Source organism: Peromyscus californicus, unplaced genomic scaffold (genome assembly GCF_007827085.1).
Source record: "Peromyscus californicus insignis strain IS unplaced genomic scaffold, ASM782708v3 Scaffold_18__1_contigs__length_77618521, whole genome shotgun sequence".
In the NCBI taxonomy this organism is placed as follows: domain Eukaryota; kingdom Metazoa; phylum Chordata; class Mammalia; order Rodentia; family Cricetidae; genus Peromyscus; species Peromyscus californicus.
In genome coordinates, this window is record NW_026294480.1 from 41919800 (window position 1) to 41947089 (window position 27290).

Consider the following 27290-nt stretch of genomic DNA (forward strand, 5'->3'; position numbering starts at 1 on the left):
TCCCCAAGTTCAAGCTCTCGTCTGCTCTGTAACAGATTCATGACAGAGCACCTCTTTTCAATTGGTAGGTGTCGAAAACCATAGCAGAAGAAAACTAATCTCTCTAGGCCACTGGTAGATCTTAAAATGTTGCTACTGGTCTTACCTCATGACCCTTTGTCTACAGTGGGAGGATGCATATCCACAAACCAAAGTGTCTTTGTGTCCTGTTTTTTAGTAGCAACAGAGTTCATTTATTACTGGATTTATCCAGTAGAACATAATTTTCAATTTTGTATTTACAAATTCAAATGGTCCATAAATGCCTCAATGCCTCTTTCTCTCTCTCTCTCTCTCTCTCTCTCTCTCTCTCTCTCTCTCTCTCTCTCTCTCTCGTGTGTGTGTGTGTGTGTGTGTGTGTGTGTGTATGTGTGTGTGTGTGTGTTTACCAGTTTAGAGTAAGCTTAGAAAATAATTTTTTTTTTTTTTTTGGTTTTTTCGAGACAGGGTTTCTATGTGTAGCTTTGCGCCTTTTCCTGGAACTCACTTGGTAGCCCAGGCTGGCCTCGAACTCACAGAGATCCGCCTGGCTCTGCCTCCCGAGTGCTGGGATTAAAGGCATGCGCCACCACCGCCCGGCTGAAAATAAAAATTTTTTAAGAATATCATTCTCTTTCGGCATGAATTGTTCATTTCTTGATCATTTTGGCATCCATCTTCACATTTTAAGAAAATCCTCTCTCTCACACCCTGTTGTGTTCCTGACACAAGCTACACCACCTTCCCTGGCTATGTGATCAGTATCACTGCTGTGCTTCCAACTTTGGGTTGACTGTGAGATGCGTTTTTGCTACCGTGAGCCTAAACTCTAACTTGATGACGCTTCTGAGCCCCACAGCTTGTACAACGGTGCAGAATGGGAATAGAATGCTCTAAGACAGGATGGAAGGTGGGCATGTGGAGTGTCCATCCCAAACCACAGAAAGGTCAAAGTTCAATGGATTGTATGGGCTCTTTGCATGCTGGTGGCAATTAGAGACCACAGTGCCAGGGCAGTTACAGGCCATGGCACCTGTGGGTCAGAGGGTAGAATCTGGGCCTAACAGCCTTCAGGTGGGTTTCACCCATGCAATGTTGGCTAAGTCACCTCCTCATTCTGAATCTGGGTTCCTTCACCCACAAAATGAAAGTAATTGCAGTCCCCACTTCCTAAGTTGAGCATTAAATGACTAGGTGTATAAAGAGTGCTCATCACAGTGCCTGGCCTAGACCGAGCATTATGTGAAGGTTTTTCATAATTGCAAATATTACTGAGACAGTGACAGGGTCCTCAAAAGACCCTGTGAGCCCCGCAGTAGCAGTGGGGCAGTGGGTGCCCTGCTGTGACTGGGAGGTGGTCTGCGGGAATACTTGTGAGGTAGTTTTCACTAACATTGGCTTTGCGTTCTGATGTCTTCAAAAGTGCTCCCAAAAGTTTTAGAGTCTCAAAACTGTGCAAGAAAGAGCAACAACAAAAGGCTTTACTGTGGAACACCCGTGAGAGCCTGAAATGTGGGTGTGGCGGGCACCGGCTGCATCGTCAAACTCATGCATGAATCACTGCAGAGAGGCTAGTTCTAAGGGGTCCCTGCTTCCCACGCCATAGTTCCGCAGCAAGGGCTGTATGAGGCCCCTCCTCGAAACTGTTGATGATTTAGTATCTGACCAGGTGGCCATTATAAATTAGTGGAGGAAAAGGAATTACCCAATAATTGCCTAATTGGCTAAAGTCAATTATACAAAAATAAATTTTAAAAAATCATGTCAAGCAGAGTTAAATATTTACAAATAAGTCAGTATAAAGTTCAACAAGGAAGACCTTTGTAATCACAAATGCAGTGATAAAAGTTTTCAAATGCAGTATGCATTGATTTTTGACTATATAAATGCTGAAAAGCCTGTTCCTAAAACCAAAGAAAAACTTAGCCGCGCCAGACTGAGAACTTGAGTGCAAAGGAATGGGTAACCATGGCTGCAGCATTGCTAAGGGATGAAGGGTGAGGGTCCCTGCTGCATAGGAAGCTCTTCCGGCAGACTGATGCCTTGAAGTAGAAAGAGGTCAAGTTCAACAGTAGATTGCTAATTCATAAATGTCCACACAGATGAAAACGTCTTAGGAGCAATAAAAGAAATGACTGTTAAAATGATATAGTAGTCTCCTTTCTCTGCAGTATTAATTTATGAAGAGTATTATTAATATGCAGTATCCTTGGGGCTGAGGGAAAAAAACCAGTATTTAAATGTCTAATAATAAGTAAATTATCAAATTAGCTGTTTTAAAGTTCTATCATTCACACTTCAGCCATATTTTTACAAGCAATATTTTGAAATATTTTGACATGGTAACTTGTTTATACTCTGGTATTATATAATCTTGTTTATATGGAAAACAGAAAAACTCCAAACTATTTTTATTAACATGGTTATACTGTTGTAAATAACACATGCTCCAAACTGTTAGCTATTGTTTATTTCAACATTAAAATGGTTTCAGTGAAGACTACCCAGTGGGTAAACCCTTGCTGAAAAACCCTGACAGCCCGAGTTTGATCCGAGAAATCCACAATGAAAGGACAGAAACCAGTCCCAAAAGCTGTTCTCTGACGTCACACCCACACCCCCTTACTCAAATATGCACATCACTCACACACACACACACACACACACACACACACACACACACACACACACGCACGCACGCACACTAATAAAAATAATACAAGCACCTTTTAAAATGTGGCCTCAGTGTTAGTCAAACCCACACAGGAGCTCAGAGAATTTCAGGCAGTTTCTCAAATCCTGTCACAGTCTCAGTCCTCAGAGGTAATATCATGCAAGAGAAATGTGGGATCTACGTTTCTAGTCTAGTCAATTGGCCCTGACCCTGTGGCTGACAGAAGTCCTGGCTTCAACTTCAGATGGCTCACTCTGAGGGCCACACTGACTTCAGGAAGTAGCACCTCCCCCAATTTTCTTTCTCCTATCCCTTGCCTTGTGGCCTCCTATCTGTCAGGACCTACGAACCCCTTGCTTGCTCCTTAGGACTGTCCCTTATGTTTTCTGTTCCCATTTAAAAAGGCTGAAATAGGACTTCAGTCTTGTTTATTTGGAGTTGAAGATGGAGAACCAAGGAGAGTTCAGAGTCTCAGTCGCAGGGGAAGATGGACCTAAGAGATTCTCGTGACTACACACTCTGATCCAGCTCGATCCCCGCCTCCGAGCCCACCTCCTGCTAACACTCCTCCTTCCCCTCCTACAACATCATACCATAGGTACAAGTAAGGGGTCCTAGGAGGGGTGGGGATGGGTACAACCCTTCCTGGCCTATAAGTAAAATAAGTATCTATAAGACACCCAATTTTTTTAAAAATTGTATTTATTTATATGGGTTTGGGCATTTTGTTTGCGTGTATGTCTGCACCCCACATGTGTGTCTGTTTGTCCCTGGAGGCCAGAAGAGGGCATCAGATCCCCCCAAGACTGGAGTTAGAGACAGTTGTGAGCTACCTTGTGGGCGCTGGGAATCGAATCTGGGTCCTTTGTAAGAACAGCCAGTGCTCTTAATCACGGAGCCGTCTCTCCAGCCACCAACACCAACATTTTAATGCTGATTACCTTTGCATATATATTTTCTTTTTTATCTGGATTTTGATAATTTTTAAATGAAAAAGTAAAATAATGTAAAATGACAGGTCAATAAAACCAAAATGTCCAAGAATAGGACTCAGACATCAGTTGTCTTCTTTGTTTATTTCTTGTTTTGTTTTTGTTGCAGATCTCCAAGGCAATCCTAATGCGCGGTCAGGAGTGAAATCCAGGGATGTCTTAACTTGCTAGTTTTACCAAAGACCCTGGACTCATAATGATACACAATAACTTGCTTGGTTTTCAGAAAGAAATTCAGATTAAGAAATGGTTTCTGCTGTCACTTTTTCAGTATTTTGAAATGGTATGCTTAGAGCTCTGATGTGATGGTTTAAGCCAGCTTTGCTTAAGCTATATGCCCACAGTATGTGAGGGCTGAGGGTGGATTCAACTCTTACAATGCCAAGGGCATGCCTTCTAAAATTGCTTAAAGAAGCAGCCATCTTCCACCTTGGCCAGCTCTAGCCCAAAGGTTATAAACCATAACCCTTACTTCTTATGTCTACCCCTCTTCAGATTGCCAATTTGGAGAGAATATGCTATAAAATCAGCAAATATATAATCAGTGTATCAAACACCACTCTTACGCATAGTTTCTAAAATTTAGGAATTTTTTTCTTTAATAAATGAAAAGTCATATAACCCAAACAACTGTGTATTCTAATAAGATCCTATGGAGGACATTTATACACCAAGTAAGGTTTTATTCATTGCTTTTATGAAGCAAGTAAGTAACCTAAGGCAAGTAACCTAATAATTATCCAAATGATGAAAAGCTATTGCATTTCAATTCCTTGTAGACATCTTCATTGTCAACTTGATTTGATTTGTTCATGTAATGATAGGTGAACCAATATTGTCTTTCTACAGATGTTAGGTAGACACATAGAATATCAATCAGAAAAGGAAACGGAGAGGGGAGCAGTCTGCTCAAGAGCATCACCAAGATATGCTTGATCAGAACCTGCTGAGATACAGGCTGAGGGTGGGAAGCTCTAGTCCACAACATGACCCTTCTATGTCTCTGGTTCTTCAAAAATCTCTCTTCTGGTTTGTGCCCACCAGATTCATTCCAGGCCTACAGGAAATGATGCCGAACTCTCTTCCCCAGCATTTCAGAGCAGCTGTGTGTTTAACGGAATCTGCTCCTTTCCAGTCAAATCAAATCCTGCTTCTTTTACCACTTCTCACCTCTCCCAGAGCTCCCAAAACATGGCAAAAACCTGACCCTATCACCTACCACTTTGAGAAAATGAAAATGGTAAAAACAGTCACATAGTTGTTTCAGAATAACAATAAGGGAGTCGACATAATGCTTACCTATTTTTCATTTTCTGAAGCTAGCCAGGCTAACACCACCCTTTATAAAAATGAATGTAAAATTTATACATGCATAATTAACAAAGGACTAATGTAATATATTAACATCAAGAGGTCCACAAGAATTCAATAGGTGACAAACGCATCTGCATTTGGAAAAATGAACCCTAAATTGATCGATAAATACAATTATCCCACTTTAAGGGTTCTATAATTTTAAAAAAACACATCTTTTTAAGAATTAGATTATTGACAAGGCATGCTGTGAATGCTTTCTAAGTTGGGAATGGCCGTGCATGCACATAATCTCAACACGAGGTAGACTGAGGCAGGAGAATCACCAGCAGTTCAAAGCCAGTGAGTTCAAGACAAACCTGGGCAATTTACCAAGATCTTGTCTCAAAACAGAAACCAAAACATCCAACCCCTAGGCATGGTGAAGCATGCCTATCATCCCGGCACTCACTAGAAAGAGGCAGGAGGACTGCTGTGCATCTGAAGCCAGTCTTCAGCGGGAGTTCCCGACCAGCCAAGGTTGCACAACACGCAAGGCTCTCTTTTAAAAATTAAGTAATCATTTAATTAATCAATAAATGAATACCCAAAAATAAGAAAAGAAAATATCTTCTAGAGAGGCGTCTTTACTTATTCCTGTATTGCAGGGCACTTCAAACTCTGAATTGTATTCAACAGCATCAGCGCTCCCCTGGCCCAGAGCCCAGTCAGGGACCATAAAGATTCTTCCTCACCAGCGGGTGGCAATGTTGTCACATGGAGCCATTATGGTGCTGTGAAAGCCTGGTACCTCCTGAAAGGTGCAAAGGCCTTACTTCTTTATGAATAGTTCGGTCCTTCTAGGTTGCCCCAAAATGTAATTTCTCTGCTGTTCCATAGCACCCAGGATAACTATGTGGAAAGAGAGAGGAATCTAAATTAGGAGAACGCCCTGTGAAACATCCCTTTAAATGATTTTACTGCCCTGTCATCATAGCTCAGTCACCACTTAGACATCTGTCTTCCCACTGGATTATGTCATTTTAAAGGATGGAGATCTGCCCCTTTGCGACCAGGTTGTTGCTGTCTATAGGAGATGCAGAGTCCATGGATGACTGAATACTTCAGTTCTCCAGAGGCCATCAGTCCTATCTGAAAGAATAATCTGAGATCTGCAGATCCCTCTGTAAATGCTCAGAATGAATTCCAACGTCACAGGTGACTCAATGGTGAGTTCAGTCACCCAGGGATCCTCAGAATAGAATAAACTGAAGGCAGTGTCTCAAATCAGCTGGTTTGGACTCTGAAAACTAAAATGACCTTTACACCAGCCTGGTCCTTCCACAGGTTTTAATCTGACCTCGAAGCAATTTCAACAAAAATGGACTCAGGAATGAATGCAGCCAAGGGCTTTCCTAAGAACTCCACAGTGACCCGAGGGCACAGCCATCATTGAAACCCTAAAAATGGAACCTGCACCTATGTAAAATTTGGGGAGCTCAGAGCACCCAAAACTTTGCTAAGAGTGAGCAAGCTGTATACCTAAAGCCCTAGGGTCAGCACTAGGCCCTCGGGATCAAATAAACAAGTTCTAATACTACCAGAAACCAATTAGGTTTTTGGAATGAAAAATAAGGAAAGAGGCCTGGTAGTGGTCATGCCTTTAATCCCAGCTCTTGGAAGGCAGAGGCGGGCAGATCTCTGTGAGTTCAAGCCCAGCCTGGTCTACAGAGCGAGTTCTAGGACAGCTAGAGCTGCACAGAGAAACCCTGTGTCGAAAAAGAAAAGAAAGGGGAAAGAGGAAAAGAAAGAAAGAAAGAAAGAAAGAAAGAGAGAGAGAGAGGGAGGGAGGGAGGGAGGGAGGAAGGAAGGAAGGAAGGAAGGAAGGAAGGAAGGGAAAATGATATCAAAACTATCCACCTATCCTTACATTTTTTTAGGTAAAAATTAATCATTTAAAATAGTTATCTGTTTTATTTTGTTTTACCTACCCGAGTATTTGTAAAGGTCAGAATTTTCTGTAAGTTCACAATTTTAGATTCAACAGAAGTTACTGGGGAACTGCTGTACAGTTTCTGAGCACACGATGTCTGAGGCATTCTTACCTCACTGCAGGCTGGAGATAGTTCACAGACAACACCAAACAGTACTGCTTCCGCACGCTTTTCTTTTCCTTGAGCATTACAATTTTTACCCTTATTTTCTTTATACAGTAACTGGTTTGGCATTAGTCACTCCTTGAGTAAATCCAAAGTTCCCTTTGAATAAACCCCAGAAATCAATCATGACCTCAGAAGTAACCTCTCGGATGGCTTCACCCTTTGCCAACCTTTCCTGTCTGTGTATAAATCAAGAAATATTTTCCTTATGTTCTCTATAGCACACATTTAATATTAGAAGGTCAGAATTTTAAAAATACAGTTGTTTGGTTTTTGGAATGTCAAGTTTTCCAGGAACAGTTTCCTTAAGCGTTGTATTATCAAGGCATTTACATAGCTGTAACCTTCTCTTAAATGTTGAATGATTGAAGCATTTGCATAGCTGTAACCTTCCCTTACTTGTTGAATGACTGAAACATTTACATAGCTGTAACCTTCCCTTACATGTTGTATTATTGAAGCATTTGCTTAACTATAACCTTCCCTTACTTGTTGAGTGATTGAAGCGTTCTCCTACCTCTGTCTGAGTACTCAAAGGCACCTTGAAGGAGCAAAGATTCCCTTTGACTCTGTAGCAGAGGGTTGAGTCCTTTGTGCAGGCAAGGCATGATAAAGCAGGACAGTTCACATCACCACAGGAAGGAGGCATCCTAAAGAATCCCAAAGGGGCCTGGAACAAGAGATCCCCCAAGGACCCACCCCCAACATGACTTCCTCTAGCTAGACCCTCCTAATGATCTCAGAACCTCCCAAAATGGTACCACCCACTGATATCAATCCCCTAATACATGAACCTTTCAGGGAGGCACATTCTATCCAAACCATTAACAACGATCATTGTACAAAGCTCTGTCTACCCTTTTAGTAGTAAAATACTAATGTAAAGTAGCAAGCACACATCCCTCCCAACATTTAAGAGGGAAAAAAGCTTGGTTAACTTTGATGAGCATAAACAATGTAAATTCACTATAGAGTCTAGAAAATATAGTAGGTTCAGAACATGTCCAAGACATTCAACGTTTTTATTGTGCTCTTCTGGACCTTTCTGTATTTCATGTATATACACACATAAAATGTTTTAAAACATACAGCCAACATTTCTTCACATGGTGCTTCCTATTCCTTCAGGCCATGTCTCTCTCATCTCCCCTACTGTTGGTCTCCCTCCCTCTGTGTGAATTCTAGACTCGATCTACATGCAGCTGTGCGAAAGTCTATCTGTTTAGGCTTGATACAGAGAGGCAAGAAGCATTCAAAACTTGCTGCCTGGGAAGAACAATAGACACATGATGAATTCATGGAGCTGAATAGGTGGATGATTAAAGATAGATACATACATACATAGGAAGATACATAGAAAAAAGAAAGGGATGTGTATTGTCTAATTGTATAGAGTTACTGGAAGATGGTAAGTGGGTTTGTGACCTTTTGTGAAAAAACCAAAAACCGAAAACACTCCTGCCCCCATTTTAGATTCCAAAGGACTATCTATCATGCTTTCCTTCGTACTTGTTATTTCTGCAACATCTTTTCTCATTTCTGCAGAAATTCTTCTTACCAACTGCAAGGTTAGGCCTGGGATCTCCACTCACCATGGTTTAGACTGGGCATTTCTACACAGCCTCTAGGGAAGTCCCTTCCAGTTCCTAATCACTAGTTTCATAACGTAGCCTAAGCTGAACAAACTCTGAGGCTCATTTTAATCAGCCTTGTGGATCTTCCCTTGCCCCATCTCTGGACTTCACTCCGATGTCCTTTTAAGCATACTTCCTAAATGGTCTTCTAGCCAAGACTACCCATCTTCAATAACAAGATGGTTGTTACCTCTGGATGTGACCTGGAACATCTCTGTCAAGCTCTAATAATCCAGATAACTTTTTATGTCACTGATTCACTGTTACTTCTAACTGCTTAGAGTCACAGAACAATTTCATTGTAGAAATGTTTGCATAAAAGCCCTTTGAACGCAATGCTATTCACAATAATAACAAAAGAATTAAGGACTTAGGAATAAACTTAACCCAGAAGGCAAAAGATTTGCGTACCCCAAACCACAATGAGTTATTGAAGGAAATTAAAGAAGATGCCAGTAAGTGAAAAGATATCCTGTGCTTCCTGAGTTAGAAAATCATATTAAGATGTTGCTGCTTCCCAAAGAAGTTTGTAGATTTAGTACAATCTCTGTCAAAAACTCAATGACATTGTTACAGAAATGGGAAAGTTCATTCTAAAAATTCATGTGGAATCTCAAATGAACTCCCAGACATTTCAGACAGTTTTACAGAAGAAAAACAAAATTGGAGGGAGGCCTCACTTTTCCTGATTTTAGAAGTTATTATAAAGCTGCAATAATGAAGGTAGTAGTCATATAGATCAATGGAATAGATCTGAGAGTTCAGAAATGATCCCATACATCTATGGTTAGCTAATTTTTAAGAAGGATGCTAAGATCATTTAGTAATGGTCTTCAAAATATAATGCTTGAGAAACTAGATAGTCACAGGAAAGAAAGAGCTTAGATTCTCACCTTATAGCATATCAAAGACCCAACCACAATGCCTAGAACCATAAAACTCTTAGAAAAAAGCCCAAAGAAGGAGCATCTAGCAATGGATTTGGCAATACTTTCCTGGATATGATATCAAATGCACAGCCAACGAAAAAGAAACATAGACAAATTGGATTGTGAGGTACTATTAACAGTGCAAACAGGAAAGCCATGGAGTATGAGAAGATGTTTGTGCATCTGATACGGGAGTTACTGTCAATAATAGAGTTCTTCATACATCCCTACAAACCAACACCACAAAACAACAAGTCTTATTCCAAAGTGAACAAAGGATTCTAAAAAGCATTCCTCTACAGTTCCTCCAAAAATAGAGGGACAGTCAACAGCACATGAAAAAGATGTTCAACATTGCCCATCATTAGGGAAATGTAATTCAAAACCACAACTAAAGACCACTTCCTACTCGAAAGGATGGCTGTTATAAAAAATAATGCATTGTCACACATAATAAATAAGTGCAAAGAGATGTGGGAAATTAGAACCCGTGGGCAGATGTGGTGATATAAAATGATAAAGCTGCCTTGAAAAAAAAATAGTGTTTCAGTAGGGGGTCTCTATTGCTCTGATAAAATACCATGACCAAAAGCAACTTGAGGAAAGTGTTTATCTCATAACTCTCAGGTCACAATCCGTCACTGAGGGAAGTCAGGGCAGGAACCTGGAAGCAAGAACTGGAAGAGAGACCATAGAGGAGCATGGCTTACTGCTTGCTCCCCATGGCTTGCTCAGTCTGCTTTCTTATATAACGAAGGACCACCTGCACAGGGATGACACCCCCCGCAGTGGGCTGGGCCCTCCCACATCAATCATCAATCCAGAAAATGCCCTATAGATTTGCCTATAAGCCAGTCTTATGGAGGCATTTTCTCAATTGAAAGTCCTTCTTCCCAAATGACTCTAGCTTGGGTCAAGTTGACGTAAAAATAACCAAAACAAATGATATGGTGGATTGTTAAAAACTGAACATAAAGCCGGGCGGTGGTGGCGCACGCCTTTAATCCCAGCACTCGGGAGGCAGAGCCAGGTGGATCTCTGTGAGTTCGAGGCCAGCCTGGTCTCCAAAGCGAGTTCCAGGAAAGGCGCAAAGCTACACAGAGAAACCCTGTCTCGAAAAACCAAAAAAAAAAAAAAAAAAACTGAACATAAGCCAAGTGGTGGTGGCTCACGCCTTTAATCCCAGCTCTCCAGAGGCAGAGGCAGGTGGATCTCTGTGAGTTCGAGGCCAGCCTGGTCTACAGAGTGAGTTTCAGGACTACTCAAAGAAACCCTGACTCGGAAAAAAAAAAAATTGAACATGAAAACAATATGATCACATAATCCAGCAGTTCTACCTTTGAGGGTGCACCCAGAAAAGGTGAAAGCAGAATATCAAGGCAATTTGTGCACACCTGTTCACTGCAGCGTTACTCACAATAGTCAAGAGAAAGACAAAGGAAAACCACATGTCCATCGAGAGATAAATACAGTATGGTTGGTTCATATATAGGAAAAAATATCACTCAGCATTCAAAAGGAAGGAAAATTGGATGCATACTCCTCCATGAATGAGCCTCACAAACGTTCTACTAAGTGAAATAATCTAATCACAAAGAGACAAATACTGTTGATTCCACACATATGAAAAAAACCTAGAATCAGATTCACAGACACAGAGAGTAGAATAGTGCTTTCCGGGGCTACTAGAAAGGAAAACATGGGGGTTACTGTTTAATGGGTACAGAGTTTTGGAAAATGAAAAGGGCTTGGAGAGGGTGGTGGTAGTGGTTGTGCAATGCTTTGAATGCCTTAAAGCCATGGAACTGGACAGTTAGAAGTGCTTAAAAATTGTAAATTGTATATTGTGTGTGCAAACTATCTAGACCATGATCTTGACCTCATGGAATTATCTCCAGAATAAACCCACTTGCTTTCCTGAACTATTCATGAGGCACAAATGAAATCCACTGCATCTCATTCTGGCCACCCTCCTCTATTTCCAGTCTCCTCCAGTCGTATTTAACCCACAGGCTAGAGATCTCAGTACGACACTGATCTGTGAAGAACAGAAGGGCTCTGACACCTCCCTCAATATGGTTATAATCAGTTATCAGCTGGAGTTCCTCCTCGTCATTAAACATTAATTCCTGTGGAGTTAATATCCATCTAATGCCTCCTGTTCTTTGCTAATGTGCCTCTGCTAAAACTGTCCTTGCTTAGAACTCTCTCACAGACTGAAAAGAAAACTAAAGCTTATAAAACACAAGGTAATACAAAACGACAAGCCCAAGAACAAACAAATAAAAGGAATGAACTGGCACACGTAAATGTTCTAGCAATCCTGTTGGCCTGAGGTGTGGTGACTCGGGTGTTTAAGTGATGTCGAGAGGCCGCAACTCTTTCCTTCACCCAGCTCTTCTCGGCTGTTTTGTCTTCATTCTTCTTAGACGGGCTTTCTTCCCATCCGGAAGCTGACCGCAAGCCTCCCAATCCATGGGTGGTGAAATGGAGAGAGAGCAGCTCTCTCAACCATCCCAGCTAGATTATGTTTGCTTTTCACAAACTCTGATCGGGTCACAGCCCTCAATATGTCACCTTGGCCACGATGATGTTAATAGCTTTGTTCCAGGTCACATGCTGCGCCTGTAGATCAGGACGCAGTCAATGCACTGAAACAGCTGTTTGGCTGAGAGGGGAGTGTCGATGATCATCCGAGAGCATTCCGAGTAAAGCTAGCATCAGGGTGAAGGGAGGTTGATCAACAGGAAGGGCGGAGTCAGCCACCTTCCGATGAGTCCCGGTAGGCATTTTACAGATTCAGATATGTCACACATTAAATGTGATATTCAAATCCCTCTGACCAATTATTTTGGGGAATCCTAATTCTAGGAGGTAGTGTAGTTCCACATCGTGATGAAGATGTTGTCCTTCTCTTATCGCGCTGAGTCGTGAATGGCACGTGAACGTGTTATCATACAGCATACGGTCTATAAAAACCCACAGTTGAATCTGGTGTGATGCCATTCACCCGTAATCTCAGCACAGGGGAGACAGAGGTAGGAGGATCACCCATACATTTGAGACCAGTCTGATCTACATAATGAGTTCTAGACCAGTAAGGGCTACACAGTGATACCCTATCTCAAAACAAAAACAAACAACCAGCTCCATGGTTCTGTTGGCACCTTTAGCAGCTCCCTGACTCAGTGGGCTCCTCCTTCCAAGGTACCATATTAGCATCTTTGAATGTATAGCTGAAAGTAGGTTCATCTTTTAAGTTGGGGCCCTAGTTCTTATGCCCAGAGACACTGGGAGTCATGGTAACAAAATTCCAGACTTATGTGAGGATTCGTAATGGATTCTAAGCAATAGATGACTTCTTAATAGCTATCATCAACAAGAGCCCCTTTTAAACATATGTCTCAGACATCTAATGCTGTCTAAATAAGCCAAAATTTTTAAGTGGAGCAAAAACTATAAAATGTTTACTAGCCGGGCGGTGGTGGCGCACGCCTTGAATCACAGTACTCAGGAGGCAGAGGCAGGCGGATCTTTGTGAGTTTGAGGCCAGCCTGGTCTACAGAGCGAGATCCAGGAAAGGCGCAAAGCTACACAGAGAAACCCTGTCTCTGAAAAACAAAACAACAACAACAAAAAAAAATGTTTACTAAATGCCAGGCTGTTCCTAGGCACACAGGATTAATATTAACACAGTGTCACCCTATACAACTTTCTAAAGGAAGTGATTGTCAATGTCATCAAGATCACTTCCATTTTACAGATAAGGAAACTAAGCCAGGTGAGGGTGACAGACCCACATTTGCACACAGCTGGTTAGCACAAGCATGGCTTGTACCAATGGTATCTGGCTCCAAAGTCATCAAACCAACCATACACGTCCCAGACACCCTTCACTTGGCATGCAAATGAGCAGAGGAGCCTGCTTCAAAAGACAAAACACAAAACCAAACCTGGACCAGTTAGAAAGCAGTCGCTCACTTTACAAAACAATGCTGTCATAAGCAAGCCGTTCTCAGTAACAAGCTTGCCCTGGAACTGGGTAACTGGTTAAAAATCATTAATGGTTTCTCAGAAATACTGGGACAGAGAAACCAAACCAAAACTTTATTCTCATGCCAGCTAAAGTTCAAAGAACTGAAAAGCCAAACTTGAGCCTCGAGTCCACATTGGGAGAAAACACAACTTTAAAACTGGTGGGATATTCTTTCTCTGAACATCAGTTACACTTGGAGAACTGTAAGAGAGGGGCTTGGCACAGCTTCCCTCCAGGGGTCTCCACAGGAGAACTTGCTTCCTAGCCTTCTCTGTGCATCGTGGACTCACCTGGTCGTCTGTTGTCACCCTCTGCAGTAAAATCTGTTGAATCAATTCTTCACAAAAGTGCAGGGGTAAACAGGTGGCTACCGTATTTAAAGCAGTTTCATACAACCCTAGTTCTTCTAGAAATAGCATCTATGCAAACCCAGGTGGTTGAAAATGAACAGACTTAGCCAGGCGGTCATAACACACGCCTTTAATCCCAACACTTGGGAGGAAGAGGCAGGTGGATCTCTGAGTTCCAGGCCAGCCTGTTCTACAGAGTGAGATCCAGGACAGCCAGGGCTACACAGAGAAATCTTGTCTTGAAAATAAAAGAAAGAAAGAAAAGAAAAGGAACAGGCTTTAAGGAAAGGACCAAAATGCAAGATGAGGCAAAAGGTCCAAATACAAATGCAATAGATGGAGACCAGCGAAGAGCAATCACCCAAATTAACAGCTGAAGGACAATGGTGGTGGATAGGTTATGAGGGGCTAAGTGAGAGCCAGCTCCACACGAGAAAAGTTGGCTGAGGAAAGGATAGCCCCATCTTCCCCTTTCCCAGGCTGCCAGTGCCTCCCATGTGCAGCAAGAGGGTAAGGGCATCTGGAGATAGAGTCAGCAAAGATCAGGACAGGAAAAGGTGTGGAGCATCTCTGGAAGAGAAAGAAGGAGGAGCATAATGCTTCTCCCAAAGACCGGTGAACCGAGCCCCATGGGCCGGTGGATGTAGCTCAGCTAGTAGAAGGTTTACCTAGCAAGCACGTGCTTTCAATCCCCAACAAGTGCATAAAACCAGGCATGGTAATCCATATCTGCAATGCCAACACTCAAGAGGTGGGTGTAAGAGGATCAGAAATCCAACCTCAGCTATATAGAAAATTCAAGGCCAACCTGGGCAACACGAGACCCTGCCTCTAAACAAGAAACCAAAGAGAGACCATGTAGCATGTTTCAGGTCTTGAAGAGTAGACTGGAAGCAAGAGGAGGGCCTTCTTCCCTCTCAGCTCTCTCTAATTTTGGGAAACCCAAATGCCTGAAGAGTCAGAATGCATCAATGAGCGTCTAGTCCCAAGGCTTCTTGTCAACACACGGCGGTGTAGCAAATGGCCCACAGCGGGCCACTTATCCTCAGAAGTGTCCAGGGAGTATGTGGTCAGGCTGACTCAGCCTCTGCCTGGATGCACTGGGGTGGGAGGGTTAGTGAATCACTTGCGTGGGTGACAGTTTGGACTGTGTTATTCTTTGAGTGAATTCACTCCACACACTAACTGAGTGTCTGTTTGATTTGCAAAGGTGACTCATCTGAGGAAGTCGACTTGACCATGGTGTATCAGGCAGCATCTAATGGAGATGTCAACGCTCTGACTGCCGTGATTCGAGAGGACCCTTCTATCCTGGAATGCTGTGACAGTGAAGGTGGGCTGTTTGTGCATTTTTAAATCCAGGCTGCAATGCTTTATCTTCTCAGAGATGGTCTTTTGAGATGAGCAACACTCTTGAAATTCTTTTGGACTGGCCACGTGGTACTGAAGGTTATCTTGTCTGTGGCCCATGTAGCATCCTTTGGCATTTCTCTACACATAGGTGTTGGACACAGACCTTCAGCATCTTACTTCACTTCTTATTATGGGTGGTTTGTTTCCAGTATTTTTGTAGGAATGACCAAGTAGTTGTATGTGTGTGCACATGCTTGTGGAAGCCAGAAGTCAACCTCAGGTGTCACTCCTAAGGTACCATCCACTTTATTTTTGAGACAGGGCTTCTCACTAGAATTTGGAACTTACCCAATATCCTAAACTGACTGGCCAGTGAGCCCCAAGTATCTGCCTGTCTTTATCTTCCCAGGGCTAAGATTACAAGCACAAAACATCACATCTGGTTTTCTTAAGCATGTTTCAGGAACCCTACTCAGATCCTCATGATTGCACAACAAGGTCTTTGGAGACTGAATCCTCTCTCTCTGGTCACCTGTAGTTATAACAAGTGTCTAGAAAGAGATGGTTACTTTAGCAGAAATGGATGTTGGGGAAATGTAACTATCATAGTCCTTCAGACCAGAGAACTTGACTCTCGGAAAGACAGCATGGTTGTACTTCCCCCTATATTATTTCTAAATACAACTACAAACTCTGGATATGATGAAAAATAACTCTGGAAAACAAAGAGAAAATGACAGATTGGCTAAGTCCTGGGATCTGAGGATTGGCATGGTGGAGAGTTCTCTGGATTATCTTTTTGCCTTGTATATCCCAGGGTTGGTGTTGAAGGAGATGTTCAACACAGGATGCCAACAGACATGGACAAAAGAAAAGCCCCTGAAAATTTGCATTCTCTAGGCAGAACACCAGGATTAACAGTATGAAAGAACTGCTAAGAAGAAACTCTATATACTAATGCATGGCCCCACAGAGAGGGAATCCCTCCATCACTGGTCCTGTCAGGAATAAACCAAGGACATGAACATGCTACAGTGAACACCAGGAGTATGCACAATTAACAGCTGTTAATAAACAATTTTAATGTAAGCTACCATAAATTCCTCTAGTAGGAAACAGACAATTTTAATATTACTATAACTATTTAGGAAATTAAATTCATAATTTAAAAATTCCTAAAGAGGAGTACATTCAGCCCTAGATGGTCTTACTGATTTCTACAATTCATTTATTTGTCTGTTATTTGGATTTATTTTATGTGTATGAGTGTTTTTACTGAATGGGCATCATGGGCATGCTTGGTGCCCCAGGTTAGAAGAGGGTGTCAGATCTTCTGAAACTGGAGTGACAGAGAGGATTGTGAGCGACCATTTGGGTCCTGGGAGCCAAACTCAGGTCCTCTGGAAGAGCAACAAGTGTTCTTAATCACTGAGCTATCTCTCTAGCCCCTCTACAAATGTTTAAAGAATAATTAGCACTAATTTTATATGATTTATTTCAAAAAGAGAAAAGAAGGAAATACTTCTTAGCTGCTGTATTTATTAACTAGAATTACATTGACATCAATACCAGATAAAGATAATATTTTAAATCCCTGCATATATCAACTGTCCTCATGAATATAAATGCAAAAGAAGAAATAAAGTCTCCCAAACTAGCTGGTTAAAGAAGAAAAATCATATAATCATATTAATTGGTACAGAAGCATTTGATGAAATTCAATATACATCCATAATTTTAAAGATCAGAAAACAGAAATGGAGAGGAGCTGTCTCAATGTGACAAAACAAAGTCAGGCATAGTGATGTAAGCCTGCAATCCTGTGTCTTGGAAAGCTAAAGTACAAGGTTATGCAGAGCAACTTAGCAAACTTCCATCTCTGATTTCCTTTCCTAAGATTATCTTCAAACAGTCTTGAATAGTGGCTAAGTGTCTTAGCCAAAACCCACAGCTAATAAAAGAACAAGAGCTGGAACCCAAGCGTTCTAGTGCCTAGATAGGTGCTCAGTCCTGAGGCAGAGGCCATAAAGCTCCACATGAGAGGCCGAGGTGGTAAGGCTACACTTCCTGGGGAGCCGGGGTGGGGTGGGGGGGGATCTCATACTATTTGTTAAAGTATAAACTTGGACAGCTATTTGGGTAATAAAATTGGCAATATTTAACAAATGTCAAGATGTTTGTACCTGTGACCAAGTAATTCTACTTCTGGGCATATTTCTGGGAAACTTTGGTACTGATGAACAAAGATGAGTAATGAAAGTTGATCTACTTGGGAATGGCGTAAGTGAACAGCAGTATGGACGGCTAGCCTGGGCTTCCTGAGCTGTGTCGTGAGGCCCCTTATTAATGATGAGAAGGAGGAGGAGAAGGATGATGATGATGATGATCACAAAAATGATGATGCTGCTCTTGGTTTAAAATTCTTGACCACACAGGGCATTTATTCTTTTAGTAATTATCACTAACTTAATACGCAGCAAGTAGTTTCCAGTGTCATATAAATGTGTATCCCCTGACTAACTGTGAAATCATCTTCCGTATGTTTGTTTAGTTTGTGTTTGTTCTCTTGGGAATTGCTTGTATACGTATATTTCCTTTTCCTTCTTAGATTGTTGTGCCTTTCTGGTTGAACTGTTATTTAGTTAACCTAGCAATCTTTTAATTTGACAAATTAAAATAACTTTTCCTGCTAGGTATGGCAGAACAGACATGTAATCCCCGCAGTCAAGAAGTTGAGGCAGGCAGATCACTAGTTCAAGGCCAGCCTAGGTTACATGTTAAGAGCATGTCTCAAAAAAAAAAAAGATACTTAATTAACTAAAAATTGAAAACAAAAAAATTCTGCCGGTATATACCACGTCTTTGAATTCTGATTGATAATATGTACTATGGAAAATTTTAATTTATATAATTGAATTTAACAAGATATTTCCTCCAAATTTTTAGCTTTTCCTTCTTCTACAAGTCCTGAAGATTATAAGAACATGAGTGAATATTTTCTTTTCAGACTGTTACATTTTGCTTGTTACATCTCATCTCTTATCCATCTGGATTGTGTTCATGGGTGGTAGGGAGTCTGGTGGCATTTGAATTTGGCCTCTCATGCAGCCAATTTGTCAATAAATATTTATTAAATAACCTCTGTCCTCTCCACCAATGTACACTGTCACCTAAATTATACAATAAGCCCATGCAAGTCTGAGTGTTTCCTGGACTCTCTAAACTGTTGAGCTATTCCTTGTTTTAGTTATCATAATTTTATAATAAATCTTATCTGTTAATAACATAATTTTCTGTTCTTTGTTCTCTGAAGAAATTTATATAGAAAGTACAATCTCAGGATTGATATAAACTAGTCAGACAGAGCATGTAATTTTATGAAAATAGTATGCAAAAATTAATTTGCTTGAATACCTCAGATTCACAAATTGTTTCATTTTCTTGTTCATTATGTCCTTTCTTTCCCCTCTGATGGTCATAACCACCACTTTCGTTTTTTTCTAGTTTTTATTTCTTTATTTTTGGTTTTTCCAGACAAGGTTTCTCTGTGTAGCCCTGGCTGTCCTGGAATTCACTCTGTAGACCAGGCTGGCCTTGAACTCAGAGATCTGCCTGCCTCTGCTTGTAACTATATGATAGGAAGGAAGTGAGGGAGGAAGTAAGGGAAAGAAGAAGGGAGAAGGGAAGTGGGGAGGGAGGGAGGAAGAGATGAGGGCGGGGTAAGGAGGAAAGGAGAAAGAAGGAAGGAGAAAGGAAGAAGAGAGGAAAATCTCACCACTCATTGTTCTAAGAATCACTTTATTGCTGCTTTACCCAGAAAGAATGTCTGAAAAGGATCTCAGGAAGGAGGACTGCTGGGTGGTCAGCTGCCGTGTTCCGTGAGAACAGCAGTCTGGAGATTCATCCCTTCTCCTAGATCTCTGCAGACCACAGCTGGGTTCATCCCAGGGAGAGTCCTAATCTCAACATGGGTCTCCAGCTCAACAGAATCTAAGCACGTGCCAGTTCTGGATCTAAGCTTGGTCTTTTGGATGGAGGAACTTGACATTCCTTGCTTGTTCCAACAGCCCCAAAAAGTTAGACAAAATGTGTCCATTCATCTCTATTTTTATTCAGAAAGAAAACACACTGGAAAACAAAACGCCTTTGGCTGCATTGATTCAGAAAGAGAGGAATTCAGTGAGGTGGATGCTGAAAATTTGTGTAGCCCAAGGCTGTCACCCAGCTTTACCACCCACTACCTCCCAAAGTGTGTTGAACCTGTTTGCCAGGGTGGACCAAAAGCCGTTCTGGATTCTGTACTACATCAGTTCAGTCGGGATAAACCTACCTGGTAGATCCGGAGTTAGTCACATCCCCGAGGCAACAGCAGCCAGTTTTGGTCATCTGCCCAAAGTGTTTTAATCCACCGACTATTACAGACACCTGGGCAGGAGGAGAGGGGAGGATTACAGTCAACTGAGGTGGGGGAGGTTGGCCAGAAACCCAACACTTATGCAAACAGAAGCGATCATCTTCATCTTCATCTCTTCAGCCCCACGGAATCCAGCAGCTGGAGTTATGCTGCAGGAAAGCAAACTAAACGAACAGACAAATGGTCTGCTCATAAATCTCAGAAGTTAAACATTCGTAAGGGCTGTTGAAATGTCTCATTCCAGGATGCACGCCCTTGATGCATGCGGTTTCTGGCCGTCAAGTGGACACGGTGAAACTGCTCTTGAAGATGGGCGCCAACATTAATACCCAGGATGCCTATGGCCGCACCAGTTTATGCCTGGCAACGTACCTGGTACGAATTTATGTTTGTTAATGGGGCTACAGAGCAAGGGACTAAAGATGTCATGGGGATTTGACTCACAGAATGGTGCCCGTGGGCTGATGCAGTAGGCCATGGAGAGTAGGACTTTGGACTTCACTCATTACCCTCAAAGTTTGAGTGGATCCTTCACAAGCTAAGGTAGAGGTGGTGTGACCACCAGGGAAATGTTCTTGTCTATCTCAGCATTAGAATTTCACTTGGGACATTTCTGGCTCTTCTGGGTATTTCTAAGAAGGCTGCCATAAATAACCCCCAGAGGGTGGTACTGTTTTGAAGATCCAGTTAACGTCCATGGGGTGGGATTAGATGGAGATTAGCTGAGTGGAAGTTCCAGGCTGAAGAATGTGAGAAACGATGAGAACTGGGAAGAGTGGGAGGACCAGGGCGTAGGGGACATGCCAGGATCTCACAGGGCAACACCAAGTGAAGGACTCGGTTCAGAGCTAGTGCTCACATTAGAAACTGTAAAGCCATTCCTCATAGTCAGGATTTCAGTTCAGTGTTGCCCAACACTGAAGCAAGGCTTGGTTGAGACTCTGAAAATCCTCTCGCCCTCTCCTCTCAGATGCTCTTTGTGATCCTTCTGGACTCTCCCTGGGCTGGCTTAAGTCTATGTGAAGCAAGCCCTACCCACCACATGGGGGACACTTTATTGTTTTTCTTCTTTTCCAGCAACGCGGCCACTCTTCTCTCACATCTGCTGCCTCTTGGGTTCACTGCTGCTGCCAGTTGGTAGTGGCGGATTCACCCCGAGCAGGCCCCCTAGGGTGCCCCACTGAAATAAACACTTCCCTTCTCCAAACACACCATCCCTTCCTGCCACAGTTCACAGAGCCCGCAATGATGCATTGCTCAATTCCCACAGAGATTTTCTTCAAAGGCCATGTTTTCATTTTTTTTTTCTTTGCATACTCTTTCTCTAGGACCCACAAACAAATCTAGGCATGATATTTTTGAAGTGTGGTCCACAGGCCTCTTGGATCAATATCCCTTAGAGGTCTTGTTTGAAAGGCGGGTTCTGAGATAGATACTCCTTGGATAGCATGGGGGCAGGGGAGGAAGGGAGTCTGCTGGATAAACTAACCTCCCTGGAAACTTCTGTGTCCACCTGAGTTTGAAGAGCACTGCTCTGCATGGGCTAGCTGAGCGAGGCTCCCTAGCTCAGACGTATGACCACCTTCTCAGTCACCTCCCTTATAGCGCCTGCCATCATAACTGCTCTTGCTACAAACTTTTTTCAAGTCTGAGCAAACGTCTAGATTAAGGAGCTGAGGAAAAGGGGTGGAAATGGCCTCTGAAGCTGACTGTCACTAGATTCAATAAAATGGTGGCAACAAATTGTATGTCTCTTAGAACTCTAAAATTCAAAATTTGAAAGGACTGGAAAGAGTGCTCCTCCAAACATCAATTATGAGGGGCAACTTGGATCATAGAGAGGCGACACTTTTCAGGCAGCTCTTCCCAGTCTAAAGGGCTGCATGAGGGAAGTAGTAACACGACACCAGGTAGGATGGCCGTCTTAACTGTGCCTGGCCTCTGTGTGAGTCCCCTAGTCTGGACGCATCCCCTGGATGCTGGCGCTCTGGGAAGAGGAGCATTCTGAGGGTCACTGTGAAATCCAGCCGTGTCTAGATTTGATCATTAAGAGAAGTTTGGCAAAAGAGGCCCTTAGAACGGAGTCTCAACTCAGGGTTCAAATAAATTTGTAGACAAGTTTGTAGACATGTGACCTTGGGCAAATTGCTTCACCCTTTTGTGCCTCTATCTTTATTTTTGAGGTAAAGTAAAAACAGTAACCTAAGCTTATCACACCTGTCGGAAAAGCTGAGGTCAACTAGCACCTAGTAGGTATGATGCTCATTCGTTGCTTCCAAATGATATCAAGGGTTTCAAATATCTTCACTGATTTTCAAATTTCTTTTCTGAAGAAGAAGGGAAAAAAAAAAAAGAATGAAGAAAACCACACACACACACATTGAGTTCCAGGAAACATTGCAAAATATTTTAGATGTTTCAAAGCTTATCCCATCAAAAGATCTGCTTTTTTCAAAAACCATATTTAAATCTTGGGCAATTCTGAAGTCTGCACAGCATGCCTTGCTTTTGGGTCCCCTGATCAATTTTTATTTTTCCTTTTAAGCAGAGAACTTGATGACTTGGACATTAGCAATTAGAAACAGATTTACTACATTAGTAAACTATGAGTCAATACTGACAAGGCCCCCCTCAAATATTTGTTTCTACTTAAGACAGATATTGCTGGCCAATTCTATAGAGCCCTACTTGATACCATAGGCCATGAAATTTTTTAGTTTTGATTTTTATGACAGGGTCTCATGTAGTTCAGGCTAGCCCCAAAGTCACTATATATCAGAGGATGACCCTTAACTCCTGATCCTCTTGCTGATAGCCTCCCAAATTCTGGGATTTGCATCTCCATGCAAATGTGTTTCTTGTTTGATGGACAAAACTAGACTGTCAACTGTTGTCTAGACTCTTCAAAACCACAAGGTTCTGTTCATATTATTATTTTCTTTCTTCAATAAGTTTATTAACGCCTTAGGTTTTGCTGCTTCCAATACTGTCATCCTAAGGGAGAGAATCTTCAGTCATTTTACTGGGACATCTTGAGGCTGGACTATGTACACTCGGAGGAAGGCTAAAAACTGCTTTTGAATAGATCGTTATCACACCAATGTGCTCAATATGAGTTTTATCTATTTGTTTGTCTGTTTATAAGTAGCTGAGTAGCCCAAGAATTGTAGATAAATGTAGAAGACCTTTTACTTAGCAATGAGAACCAAGCTTGGTTATCAGCTAGGTTGGGTCAGCTACAGAAGTGTAAATTTAGAAAGCAGTGTAAATATGGGCAGGACTAGCCTCAGGCTACTAATGTCCTTTAACGTAAGATAGAAAACATGACCCAGCTGGACCGACATGCTAGCCAGCAAGGTGATAATATCAAATTTCAATGAGTAAAATTAGGGTGCAGGAAATTCACACAGCCTCCTAAGAAATATGTAGGTGTGTAAAGCCTTGTATTGTGTATCCCTTGGAGAATGTTAGTTTGCCTTCACCTTAGAGATACAGGGTGTCATCATTAGAGCCACAGAGTACCAGCATTAGAGTCACAGACAGCTATTGGCAGGGTGTGTGGATTTTGTATCTAAGCACTTTACTGAGACTGACGCAAATAAGCACGATGCTATCCTTCAGGTTATCAGAAACAGGATGTGAGCTAATGGAGAAGCAAGACCTCCACTTTAGACATGGGAAACAGGCTAAGCATACAGGCTGGCACTCAGAAGTGGGCTAGGAATCTAGCTTTTAGAAGTGGATGTTGCCACCCAAGTCAGACAGGTGCTATGTATTATTTGGAGCTAAGCCACATGCCAGAGCAGGCGACCACTCCCTGCCAGATGCTATCTTTGGGGTAGCCTAGTTGTAGCAGTTGAATCGCAGTGAGTGGTCCTGGAAATGGAAGGGAGAGGCAAGAGAGCATCTGCCCCAGTCTGTATGGGAGAGGGCAACGATCATACAGAAAACCTGGGACGTTGAAGCTCGGACTTCAGCTCTCTGCTGAGGTGCTGGAGATGGAACCACATGTGGTCTTTAAATGGTTTCAACTTAAACAAGCTGTTAGCCAAACCAAAGAAGCAAAGAAGTGGCCAAAACAGCAACAAAACACACACACACACACACACACACACACACACACACACACACACACACACACACACACACACTATAGATAGCTTCTTGACCTGTGTTACATGAGGCTGTGTTATATAATGATGCGATGGCTGTTGCCTTTCAGGGCTGGCTTGAAGGCTGTGTGAGCCTGCTCAGAAACGGTGCCAAACACAACATCCCCGATAAAAATGGCCGCCTGCCACTGCATGCTGCCACTGCGGAGCCCGACGTGAGGTAAGCAACATATAATATGCCAGATGGGAAAGACCCAGCTTGCATGAGAAAGGCATGGACTCCACCCCCCTGTGACAGATAAGACTGAAACGCAGATAGGACCTCAACACAATGCTCTAGAGCCGTCTTAAACTCCAATCTTACTCCCCTCTTATTTCAATGAAATGCTTTCCTCATAGTCTTTTATTCTAGGAGAAAGGCTACATCATTTTCATCATTGGAATCCATAAATTCATCCATTCATTCTAAGAGTCAGTTAGTAACTCAGTAACGATTATTGGGACTTTATTACAAACCAGGCAGAGTTTTCCCTAACAACGCCACAGTGAACAAGACAGTCTCTGATGTCCCGGAGCTGACGGTGTCATGAAGGAATCAAGTGACTCACTAGCAAATAAAGCCACAAGATACTTTCCAATAATGACAAGTGCTTTGCAGAAAATCATAGAAGCTAAAACAGCCGTGACATGTCAGTAGGGTTAATGTCCAACTGGAGTCTAGAGTCTACAGCTAGAGTCCAGGAGTTGAGGAGGTACAGGAGCCTGAGGCAGAAGTCCAGGGCAGTAGCTGGAAAACCAGGGCGGTACACACATGGAGCCCATGTGAAGAGATTGACTCAAAGAAAGTCAATGATTGAGGAGGTCACAATTTGGTAAGACAATTGAGAAACCAAGCGGAAACATTTGCCCAGTCCGGTGAGTTCCTCATTCCTCAATGTCGAATTGGCCTCTGTCTCCATCATTTTAAAAGACCCTGCAGCAACTGATGGTAACATTTCCTACTACAAACACCAATGTTGCCGCTTGGCTCTTCCTTCATGCTCTGTTGCCTACAACAGACCTTTAATAGTGATTGAACATCTCCCAGTCCTAGGCCCCGGGCAGCAGCACAGGGGTGGGGGATGGGGGGTGGGGGGGGATATGCTGTTTGCCTCACCCTCAGCACCCAGGACCAGAATGGAGACCTGAAGCTCTGTGGGTCTGAAGAGGTGAAGACTTTCTCCAGGCAGAGGGGATAACAGGATTGCTTCATCTCAGTCACTTTTATAGAAAGGGCTTGGGAAACCCCAGGACTATCCCTGAGGCTTGCTGACTTGCTATCTTGGACTATATCCAGAAATAACAGAATTTACCCCAAGCCTGATACAGCAAGGAAAGCTGGAAATGAAAGAGCAAACCCAGACCATTAACTATCAGTAAACATCCTAGGTAAGGAGACGGTCTGTTTTCAGAAAAGGAAAAGGGAGGGGAGGGAAGGAGGCGGGAGAGGAGAGGGGGAAGGAAAGACTTTTTTTTTAGACAGCTGGCACAAATATTTAGTTACAAAAGTAAACTGTTTCTGCAAGACTCATCTTGAGAAAATCAGTTTAAAAAGCATACCTTGTAAGAATTATTCTACCTGGATTACTGAACTTAACTGACTTTTATCTGCTTCTCTTGAGTAATTTTAAAAGCTACTTATTCTGGAAGATAAATGCCTACTTGAGTTATGGTAATTATGGTTGGTTATTGCAGTAAATGAAACCCAAAGCTTGGGTGCCCCACAGTCAATTTTACTTCTCAGACATATCACAGTCCCAGTGTCAGTGTTGCTGGGTGATGGCTGCCTCCCCTCCACATGGCGATTCAGAGACCCGAGCAGCTCCCATCTTGTAACTAGCATCCTGAATGATCACAGAATGTCCCTTACTTGGCCTGGTAACGGGCAAAGAGGAGCACAGAGATGCCTTGTTCATTCTTACAAAACCTCAGGCAAACATCACCGTTCACGTCTGTTCTCTTTCCATTAATAAGAACTAGTCATGTGCATACACTTGAATAGAACAAACCTCAGGAAACACAGTCCTGGGTGGAGGATCTACCTGCCTTTCATGATTGATTCCAAGCCATAAATGGGGAAGCCAGGTTTGGATGAGATTTGTAGAGACACCTGAGGTATGAATTAAGTCTTTTCAATCAAAATTACACAGGTCAGCTAGGTTCAACCTCTGAAATGATTAGTTCAAAATCAATCCAAGTGTGTGTCCTCTTCCATGTACTTTTTTTTTCTTTTTTGTTTTTGTTTTGTTTTGGTTTTGGGTTTTGTTTTTTTTTTTCAAGGTGAGGTTTCTCTGTGTTTCTCTGACTGTCCTGGAAATTACTCTGTAGACCAGGCTGGCCTTGAACTCAGAGATTCACCTGTCTCTACCCCACCTGCACCCCAAGTGCTGGGATGAAAGGTGTGAGCCACCACCACCCACTCTGTGGACTTACTTTATATAGCAGTGTCTCTGGACACTCTAGGATCCATCCCACATAGCTGGAACTTTGAAAGCAAAGAGTTGGGGCTTCCTCTTCTCTGGATGTTATACCTAATGGCCTAGCCGAATCCTCTGGTGAGTTGAACCCAGAAAAGTAAACATGCTTCTGTGTGTCAAAGATAACAGTTTTCTTCTTGAAAATGGGTAGATGATTCTAAATGGTAAAATTCTACTTTAGTTGAATGCTACTCAATTAATGAAAACTGAAGCTGTGATGAACTATTTTGAAAGCAATATTTTCTATTAGTGAATCTTCTTCAAAATGGATTGGGTCAAACCCTTAACAACCATAGACAACAAATTAGTTAGTAGAATTAACTGCAGACTCTCTGGGAAGCAGTTTGTCCTAAAGGCTTCCTTCTAAGAGTAAATTGATTTTAAAATAAAGGTATTTTGTGGTTGTTATACAAGAAAATTTATGGCAGAGTTCCATCCGCATTAGGTCTTTGAAGAAGCTAAGGAAGCCATGCTTTGTCACAGCATTGGGATGAACCGTATTTGAGCATCATCAGATACTTGACTTGCTTTCTGAGAAAACAGACTGTCTTAGTTATGGTTTCTATTGCTGTGAAGAGACACCCTGACCACAGCAACTTTTATAAGGAAAACATTTAATTGAGGTGGTGGCTTACAGTTTCAGAGGTTCAGTCCATTATCATCATGACAGGGAGCATGGCGGTGTGCAGGCAGATGTGGTGCTGGCCACACTTCCCAATAGAGCTATTCTCTATGAGCCTTTGGGGGCTAATTACATTCAAACTACCACATAGACTTGGTCTGGTTTTGTAGGCATCTTTCAACATTGCA

At 42.3% G+C, this 27290-nt stretch overlaps 1 protein-coding gene across 3 annotated transcripts in view; it reads left to right on the plus strand.

Annotated features, from left to right (window-relative positions):
• Positions 1–27290, plus strand: part of Ankrd55 (ankyrin repeat domain 55) — a 94415-nt gene that overhangs the window by 10888 nt on the left and 56237 nt on the right. For all 3 annotated transcript variants that reach the window (XR_008219523.1, XM_052743285.1, XM_052743286.1), the window contains exons 3-5: positions 15296–15418; positions 20097–20227; positions 24075–24184. Coding sequence is in view for 2 of the 3 variants with exons in the window: in XM_052743285.1 (XP_052599245.1) it covers positions 15296–15418; positions 20097–20227; positions 24075–24184 (364 nt within the window). In the remaining variant the exon portion in view is untranslated. The remainder of the gene's footprint in view (positions 1–15295; positions 15419–20096; positions 20228–24074; positions 24185–27290) is intronic.